Source organism: Myotis davidii, unplaced genomic scaffold, assembly GCF_000327345.1.
Source record: "Myotis davidii unplaced genomic scaffold, ASM32734v1 scaffold143, whole genome shotgun sequence".
Classification (NCBI taxonomy): domain Eukaryota; kingdom Metazoa; phylum Chordata; class Mammalia; order Chiroptera; family Vespertilionidae; genus Myotis; species Myotis davidii.
The window spans coordinates 1,975,187-1,985,288 of NW_006294876.1; the positions used below are offsets into that span (position 1 = coordinate 1,975,187).

Below are 10,102 nucleotides of genomic sequence, written 5' to 3' on the forward strand. Positions count from 1 at the left end.
ATATAATTGATTTCAGAGAGGAAGGGAGAGGGAGAGAGAGATAGAAACATCAATGATGAGAGAGAATCATTGGCTGCCTCCTGCACATCCCCCACTGGGGATCAAGCCCACAACCTGGGCATGTGCCCTGACCGGCAATCGAAGAGCAACCTCCTGGTTCATAGGTCAGTGCTCAACCACTGAGCACTATGGTTGGGCTCAAGTGACTTCTTCAGAGAGGATGTTGCAACGCCCCCACCCTGTACCTCTCCCCCAGCCGTCCCTTATTGTAACTGGGTATTGTGTAGCTGGTGGTTTAGTCTGTCTTTCTTCTCTGGGCACTTGAGCTTTGCTAGGCAGATGTCTGGCTTGTTTACCTCTGCACAGGGACTTTCCAGAGAGTGTTGCCAACAGTATGTGCTCAATAAATATTTGCTTCTGAAGCAATGAATGTTGAATTGTCCAAAGTGCGTTTAATTTTTTTTTGTTTTCTTCTCTCTTTAGCTGGGAAGTTATCACTTCCAAACCAGATGAAAAACCCAGGCTCAGCCACTGTATTGCAGAATCCTGGATGAATTTCAGCATATTTCTTCAAGAAATGTCTCTTTTCAAACAGCAGAGCCCTGGCAAGGCAAGTTTCCCAGTGTGGGAGAATGACTGTGTGTGCTTTAAATGGTGCAGTAAACTTAGAAACAAATGCGTTAACTTATTTTACCAGCTTGTAAGTGGTCTCCAGTTCAGAAGACGATCTACTAGGAATACATCCCATAAGAGCTGGTATCAGCAAGGTTTAGAATCATTCGTGTGTCAGCATTAGACAAACTTCAACATCATAGTTTGAAATTGGATTGGTTTCCTATTTTTATACCTATTTATCTAGTTCCTTAACAAAATGAATGGTGATTGGTCTTGTCATCCAGACCAAGAAGAAAAAAAATATTAAGAATTTCAGTTTATAATGTTCAGCCTGGTTCTGAAGTCAAAGGGAAATGAAATGAACTCTTAATCATTTGAAGGGTTTTTTGGAGATAATTGGGTCTCTCTTTTTAATCTAAAATGACTCCTGGAAGGAAAATAATCATGTTTCACTGTGGGAATTTAATTTCATTCACAGCTGGTTTCTAGGTGATGTAGAAGTGGATCAATTTGATATAGTTACGGAGGAGGATGAAAATGGGCCAGTAGAACCCTAACCAGTTTGGCTCAGTGGATAGAGCATCAGCCTGTGGACTCAAGGGTCCCAGGTTCGATTCTGGTCAAGGGCATGTACCTTAGTTGCGGGCACATCTCCAGTGGGGAGTGTGCAGGAGGCAGCTGATTGATGTTTCTCTCTCATCGATGTTTCTAACTCTCTATCCCTCTCCCTTCCTCTCTGTAAAAAATCAATAAAAATATATTTAAAAAAGAAAATGGCCAGTAGAGTTATCCCAGTAGCTTATCAGCTGTGCAAATTCCCGTTATGTTTAGAGAAATGCATCTAATTTCTGTAACATGTTTTGCTTATAGAAGTAGTTTGAACTTTCAGATTTAGTTCCTAGGCTGCTTTATATCCAGTGGGTGATCCTGAGTAAGAGAAGTTTCTGGAGGCATATAAATCTTCAGTTCTCTGGCATCTGGCAGTACTAAAAGCCACAGGCATGATTAATGGGAGACATTGTGCCCTGTGCCAGAAATTAGGTTCTGGAACGTCAGAATGATTATTACCAAGTGTGAAAACGGAGTAAGGCTGGTTGAACGCTATAGTCATTAATCAGAAATAAGGGCAAAAGAACACTGAAAAGCCTTCACCATAATTAATAGATCACATATAGAAAAATAAGTGTGTGTGTATCCTGTACTCTGCAATGTCCCGGAATTATGCATAACTGTCACGTGTTATTTCTCTGATTTCTAGTTTTGCCTCCTGGTCTGCAGTGTGTGCACGTTTTTTATGATCTTGGGAAGTTACATTCCTGGGGTTATACTCAGCTATCTACTCTGTAAGTATAGCAGAACATTTGGCTATTTATGCGATGCATGTGGTATCATTTAATGGTCAACAAGACCATCCATAGTTTGGAAGAGGAGGGGATGAGTTCTTTATTATAAAGAAAGTTGATTGTTCTTTAATTTCATCTGTCCAAAATTTCTCCTTTTCATCGAGATTTGTTTATATTTTGAAATTGGAAGAATGGTTGCCAAAAGGCAGGATTATAAGTAATTAATGTTACTTTAAATGATGTCTTAAAGCTATAAATAAGTATACTCCCTACCCCCACAGACACACGAATACCTTTGCCCTTGTGCATGTTCTGTGGCTCAAAAAATAGTTAAACCACAATGAGATACCATTACATCAGAATGGCTAAAATTAAAAATGCTGATCATATCAAGCATTAGCAAGCATATGGAGCAGCTGGAATTCTCACATACTATTGGTGGGTAAGTAGAATAGTACAACCACTTTGGATAACAGTTTGGCAGTTTCTTAAAAACTACTTTATATCCCATTTCATAGCTAGGTGTTTACCTGAGAAAAATGAAAGCATTTTTCCACAAAAGACTCATGAACGAATGTTCATTGCAGCTTTATGTGTAGGAGGCAAAAATGGAACACAATTCCTATATGACCATCAATAGATGTACGGAAAAACAAATTGTGGTATATCCATACAATGGATTTTTATTCAGCATGAAAAACAAGTATGTGCAGCAATCTGGATAAATCTCAAAATAATTGAGTGGGAGAAGCCAGATTTTTTTTTTAAAAAAGAGTATATAATATTTGATTTTATTTATGTATCATTCAAACTAATTTTTAGTGATAAAGCTGGCAATGGTTGCCTGAGGCTGAGGTAAGAGAGGTCAAGGATAGGCAGGAGGAAAGGGTTAATAGACACATGTGGAAACTGGAGATGGTAGATATAGTTACTTTCTTGATTGTGGTGATGGTTCCTTAGTTGTATGCCTGGCTCAAAATTTATCAAATTATACACTTTAAATATGTGTAATTTACTGTACCTCAATTATAATTAGAAAATGCTGTAAAAAATGTAGATTTCCTGCTTCTCCTGAAAAATATGATTTAGTGCTGCCACCTTTAGATGGTGTGGGCATGTTCCACTTAATTAACCCTTATATTTCCCTATTTTTCTCACACCAGCTTTTAAAATTTTTGCATACCACCTTGGCTGCTAGAGGTATTTTGGTTTGCATCTCCTATTTGAAAGGTAAATAGGCACGTTTCCTAACAACAACGAAGAAATAAACATTAGGGGAGACAATACAGCCTTCATTTCTTTTTGTTTTCCCAGTGCATACCACAGATGGCAAATGGTCCGAGCTCAAATCCATTCTCCCAAATAGAATTCATGTAGAATGTCAGCCTCTGATCTGCCTTGTGCAGCAGGTAGAGGAGGAGAGAGTGGAGAAGGGGAGTCTGATATGGGCCAGGCATATTATTCAGATGGTTTGCATTCATCTCATTTTCCTTTCACAGCAGCCCTGAAATAACGTTACTATCCTAATATGACTGATGAGAGACAAGTAGATAATAATTTCCCCATGGTGCATTTGCATTTAACAAATAAGTAGAGATCTTAACCCAGGACTGTTGTCTGGAAAGCATGGAATCTGTGTATAAATTTTGAGGGTAAAGGGTTGAAGGGAGGGAGTTGATCTAATTGTAAGACTTTGAAAACAATGACTATAAACGTGTGTGTGTGTGTGTGTGTGTGTGTATGTGCGCGCATGTGTGTGTGTGCGCGCGCATGCATGTAGGAATAAATGTTGTTATTGCAGGGAGAAGAATTGAAATTGTAAACTTATTTCACAGCAGCATTTCCCTAAGAAAAAAACCCTTCTGTTTGTCACTAAGGGGAATTGAAATATTTTGTGAAATACAAAGATGTAGCCTTTTGAAATGAAGATCATCTTACCCACACTCTCTTCCTTCTTATATTTCAGTACTGTGTGCATTTTTGTGTCCACTGTTTAAGTGTAATGATATGGGACAAAAACTATACAGCAAAATCAAGTCAGTTCTGCTGAAACTAGATTTTGGAATTGGAGAATATATTAACCAGAAAAAACGTGAGAGATCTGGTAGGTAAAGTTTGACTTTTAGATTCCACACATGAAATGAGACATCAGCGGGCTATTGATTATGAAATCACTTTCCATACATTTCAGGGTGTTTGCCTTTTACAGCATATTATTACAGAAGCTCACCCCCTTCCCCAAAGTAACATAGCCTTTCCTATTTAGGTAGACTTTTATTATCTTCTGAAACATACAATAAATGGACTTTCTAATTAAATTTCAGAGAGGGAGAAAAGAATTCAACCATTCTATATTTGCTATTTACGATTTACTTTCTTTAATTTGCTTTGTTTTGGGGTGGCTATTGCAAATAAAAAATGACATAGGTAGGACTAAGAGTGTGGGAACCATAGAAGAGGCATCAAAAGAATGGGAAGGGAAACAAAATACATAGAGGGAAACTCAGTGTCATCAGTTTTCACTTTTTAACTTGTCCTGTGACCTTATACGTTCTCAAACTATAGCATGCACCACAACTGCCTTTTAATAACAAGGCTTATTAAAGCAGAGATTGCTGGGCCCGGCGCCAGAGTTTCTGATTCAGTTGGGCTAGGGTAGAGCCTGAGAATTCGCATTTCTAACAAGTTCCCAGTGGTGCTGATGCTGCTGGTTCAGAGACCACACTGTGAGAACCACTGATACGGACCATTCCCCTCAGAAATCACACCTCTGCAAATAAGTGAAACTTGTTATGTGCAAACATTTAATTCCGTGGAAGCGTTGGAGAAAATGAGGAATGTGGGTAAGGACATGTAATGGATAAGATACACGATGTCTAAGCTGGCCGGGAAACTGAAAGCTCCCCAATTTTTTCTCAACAGAAGCAGACAAAGAAAAAAGTCACAAAGATGACAGTGAATTAGACTTTTCAGCTCTTTGTCCTAAGGTATTTTTTTGTTTAGTTTTTCCATTTGTTCCTGTGTAGTTTGACTGTAAATTGATTTAAAGCCAGAATGATTTTCCCAATCGACTCCTCCTATTTCTCTAAGATGATTGAACAATTCTGAAGGGAAAAATACTCACCTGGTTTTTATTAGCCTGACATTTTTGGTGGTAGTATGGAGTTTCCAAAAGATTTGCCACAGAAGTTTAGAATGTGCCACTGGTATTTATGTTAACACAGATTAGCCTCACGGTGGCTGCCAAAGAGTTGTCTGTGTCCGACACAGACGTATCCGAGGTGTCCTGGACTGACAATGGGACCTTCAACCTTTCAGAAGGATACACTCCACAGACAGACACTTCTGACGGTATGCTCACGTTTCTCTCTCTCTCTCTCTTTTATTATTATGAGTGCATGCAAAATATTTAACGCTGTCTACTGCTGAATGGCTCACCAAAATGGGGTATATCTATATAATGGACTGTCACTTGGCTATCGAAATGAAGTATTAGTATTTGCTACAACATGGATGAACCTTGAACACTTTAGGCAAAATGAAAGAAGCCAGACAAGTCTAGATATATGGAATAACTCCATTTATGTGATAAAGCCATATACATGGAAAGTAGATACGTGGCTACTACAGGGCCTGGGGAAGAGGGAATGGTAGGTGGCTGTTAATTACATGGGTTTCTTCCTTCTTTTTTTTTTTTTTTTAGTATGAGGGTTTTTTTGGAGGGATGAAAATGTTTTAGTATTAGATAGTGGTGATGGTTGTACAGCTTTGTGAATATATTAAAAACCACTGAGTTGTACACTTTGAAGGGATAAATTTGATAATGTCTGAATTATATGTCAAGAGCTATTTTTTTTGAGTATGAAAAACAAATCTAAAGTCAGTGTCCAAAATCTGCCTTTATTTAGAAAACATATAAAGATTGACAGTGAACAAAATTAACTTCTCGAAAGCCTGGTGACCTTGTTTATAGCGGTAATGGGAGGAGGGGAAGAGAGAAACCAATCCCACATATCTGAGCCTAGCCCTCATTCACAGGGACTGAGCATGGAGGCCAAGTTCCCCAAATCCAAAGCTGACTCCAGGGTTTCTCATGTTTGTCTCCAAAGTCAGTTTAAAAATAAACAAGAAATGCTTTTATTTTAATAATTAGGTTAAGTACAATTTAAAATAAATTGAGAGACAACTCATGTGCAGTAACTTAACTTTAGCTAGTCTTATTGGATTATTTCAAGTCATCTTAGCCATATACTGAAAATATGAGCAGGCTATAATGGAGGATTCTGAACAAATTGTCTTCTACGTACTTTTACAAGCAAGAACACTCTTTTCTAGAGAAAGGAGGGAGGCTGTGTAGGGTTGGAAAGGAGACAGTTTTGGGGACTGGGAGACCCAAGTATTGGCTTGCCTTTGTAATTAGCTGTGTGACCTTATACTAGTATTTATGGGGACCTTAATTTCCTCATCTTTAAAATGCATTAGACCAAGAGGATCACTGACATCCATCGAAGCTCTATAAGCGCTAAATACCCACAAGACCTAGATAACAAACACTTTGTTTTTCAGCATCCCACCTCAGATTTACACAAGGGAAGGACGATAACCCAACCCACAGATGAGACTTTTCGCTAGTTAAACCAAGGATTTCAAATCACTGTTGTAAAGAGTTAACCTTTATACTGAAAGATTTTCTCTGAAACGTGAAAATAAAATCATTGTCTGCCTATGAACCTGGCATTGCTTTCAAATGTGCCAAATTTTACAAATGTTCCTACATGTGTTCAGGACACTAGTTTGGTTAAAACGGTATGAACTATTTTTAAAATATATATTTCTATTGATTTTTAGAGATAGAGGAAGGGAGAGGGAGAGGGAAACATCGATGTGAGAGTGAAACATGGATCAGTGGCCTCCTGCACCCCTCCTGCCAGGGATCAAGCCTGCAGCTATTTTTATGTAAAGCCAAATGTTTCCATATGCTCTGAGGTTGAATGTGGAATAGAAGGAGCAATAGCTTCTTCTAATTAATTGCTTTAAACAACACAGGCTGCAGATACTCAGATCTTCCTGGATGAAAATGCTGAGGTTGGGTAATATTCCCCATCTTCTATACCAGATACCATGAAAACCTCCAATTGAAATATTTCTTATTCTGTGATCATACATATCCACAATGGCTTAAGCTAATTTCCTCCCCAGGGACAGGATGAAATATTTGTTTATGGTGAACATTTAAACTTTAGTCAAAGCCTCAAGCTAATGTTAAGTCGAATAGTAAGTCATTATGTACACTGCTCTGTGCTTAGGAGGAACATTAAAGACATAAGGGGGGCGTGGGCATGTAGTATTTGTGTACTTGTGGAGAGATGGTGCCCCAGATTTGGGAGGGGTCCAATATGTGTGGTTAGGTTTATTTAAACTGAACCAGGCAGCTAGATGAATGCCAAGGTTGCCCAGAGGGTTTAGATTAAAATCAGTATCTTTTAGACAGCTCTTTCATTTCAAATTTATCATGGTGCTTAAGCATGAACTTCTGTTGTACGTTTTACAGATCTTGACCGACCTAGTGAGGAAGTTTTCTCTCGAGGCCTTTCAGATTTTCCATCTCTAGAAAATGGCATGGGAACAAATGATGAAGATGAATTGAGCCTCGGCTTGCCCACTGAGCTCAAGAGAAAAAAGGAACAGTTGGACAGCGGCCTCAGACCCAGCAAAGAGAGGCAGTCACCAGCTGGTCTCACCCTTCCTCTGAGCAGTGACCAAACCTTTCACCTGATGAGCAACCTGGCTGGGGACGTCATCACAGCTGCAGTGACTGCTGCTATCAAAGACCAGTTAGAGGGCGCGCAGCAAGCCCTTTCTCAGGCTGCACCCAGCCCGGGAGAGGACACAGACACTGAAGAAGGGGATGACTTTGAACTCCTTGACCAGTCAGAGCTCGATCAAATTGAGAGTGAATTGGGACTTTCACAAGACCAGGAAGCAGAAGCACAGCAAACTAAGAAGTCTTCAGGTTTCCTTTCAAATCTACTTGGAGGCCACTAGTCTGGAATCAGCTTATATGACAGAGCACAGATAAACTATCAAAAAATTTCAAACAAGCAAAAAAAAAAAAAAAAAAAAAAAAATGTTTTTGAACTGTGAGCTTTACTCATTGCTTTAGATTATTTTGTCTTATTTTCCCTTCTGCAGTGAATTAATTGGATATATATCAGCTGACACTGATAGATTGATATATCTGATAGTTATTTTTATGTAATAAGCATGGAAATGAAAAAAATATATATATACAAGTGACCCTTGAACAAATGGGTTTGAACTGTGCGGGATTATTTCAATAAATACTATAAATGTATTATCTCTTCCTTATGATTTTCTTAGACATTTTGTTTTTCTAGCTGACTTTCTTGTAAGAATACAGTATATAATACATAAACAAAATATGTTAATCAACTGTGTTATCAGTAAGGCTTCCATCAGTGGTAGGCTATTAATAGTTACATTTTTGGGGGAGTCAAAGATATACACAGATTTTTGACTGTGCAGTGGGTCAACTAACCCCCTAACCCCCGCATTGTTCAAGGGTCAACTTGACATGTGTGTGTATATGTATGTATGTGTGTAAAAATACATATATACACACATATATATACATGCTGTGTTTTCAGAGATGAATATTAGGGGTTATATTTAAAGCAAAAAGAAAACATGAAATTATTGCAATCCTTCCATTAGTACTCCTTACTTTTCCTTTACAATTATTTTTTCTTTACAATTAATTTTTCAAGCATGCAAAAACAGTTTATTGTAATTCACTGAATCATTAATAACTAATTGGGAATACATGTTATATCAACCCCTTTGTTGCTAACACTGGGAAACAGATAAATATTTTTGGTGGATTTTGTTGTAAAAAGGTAAAAATTATTGAGGCATCTTTAGTTGAAGATTTGGAAAATAATATCAAAATTAATTTCCTAGGAAAAATTCTTAAAATGTATTTAACTCCTGTGGATAAGCTGGTACATTTCCATTGTTATTTCTGCAGTTGTAGATTTAGGCTTACTTGTAAATGGCATGCTCCATTGACTGTCAGCTCTAGTCCCGCAATGGGTGATATTAACCCATAGAAAGCAAGTAATTATGTATCACATATAACGTTGTAAACAGATATTGGGCTATGTTTTGTGGTTCAATTATCATATATTTGTAATAGAGATATCATGAGTGCAGAGTTATTCTGCCTGCACAGATCTAGGTAAAGCCCTCATCTTTGATATAGTATCATGGGGGGAAAAAACGGTCTCTTAAAATCATGAAACTAGTTCCTGATCTGTTCTGTGAGTGATGTGGTCATCAGTAGTAGAAAAAAATAACTGTTTTTGTAGTCTGTATAAATTCTCCTACAGGAGAAAAACTTGCTTGGCTTTAATATGTATTTATTTGCCAGTGAAGTCTAAATATTTAATGTTTCTCATTGGGAAGCTAGAATATGTTTTTCCATTATTTTAAACTTTTTGATCACCTTTAATAACCAGATTTGACGGAGGTTTTTAACAAAGGACTAAAGAGCAAGAATCAAGCTAATTGTGCTTTTGCAATGTAATGTTTAATAGTTTGAGGGACCATGCCAGCAAAGACTGTTGGCAGTCTTTTCAATATTCAGTACTGCTGGCATGTCTGCAGATGCATACAGATATCTGAGACCCTCAGAAAGGAAGGATAATCCAAGAATATAGGAAATCTGTGATCCCGCCCTTCATTTTATTTTCTAAAGGCTAGCCTAATCATAGGTAATGTGACATTTTAATGTAGCAGCTCTTATTTTTTTCCTTCTGAGATATTAAAATATCTAGACTGATTTTTGCCAAATGTGAAAGGGAGAGAAGTTACTGAAGACTTTGAACACCTGCTTTTTGTGACTGACTATGCTTATATGTCATTAGTGCCTCATGACTGTGTTTGATGTCCTTTATTGATACACAGTGAGCCTGTGCCTTCATTATCTTGCCTATTTTGGTACAAATGAAAACTTGGTGTTAGATCTATGAACTGTGTGTGTTTGGGAGAAATATACCTGAATTCTATTCAATAAGAGTTTCTGGACATGAAGAAAAATACAGTCACACATTTATAAATAGTTG

The 10,102-nt window shown here is 37.7% G+C and overlaps 1 protein-coding gene across 2 annotated transcripts in view; it reads left to right on the plus strand.

The window, feature by feature from the left end:
* FAM134B (family with sequence similarity 134 member B) overlaps positions 1–8,086 on the plus strand; it is a 67,689-nt gene extending 59,603 nt beyond the window's left edge. For both annotated transcript variants that reach the window (XM_015567643.1, XM_006769446.2), the window contains exons 2-7: positions 484–610; positions 1,874–1,958; positions 3,925–4,062; positions 4,881–4,945; positions 5,183–5,309; positions 7,510–8,086. In XM_015567643.1, the coding sequence (XP_015423129.1) occupies positions 484–610; positions 1,874–1,958; positions 3,925–4,062; positions 4,881–4,945; positions 5,183–5,309; positions 7,510–8,003 (1,036 nt within the window). In that variant the 3' untranslated portion in view covers positions 8,004–8,086. The remainder of the gene's footprint in view (positions 1–483; positions 611–1,873; positions 1,959–3,924; positions 4,063–4,880; positions 4,946–5,182; positions 5,310–7,509) is intronic.
* The last annotated feature ends 2,016 nt before the right edge of the window (positions 8,087–10,102 follow it).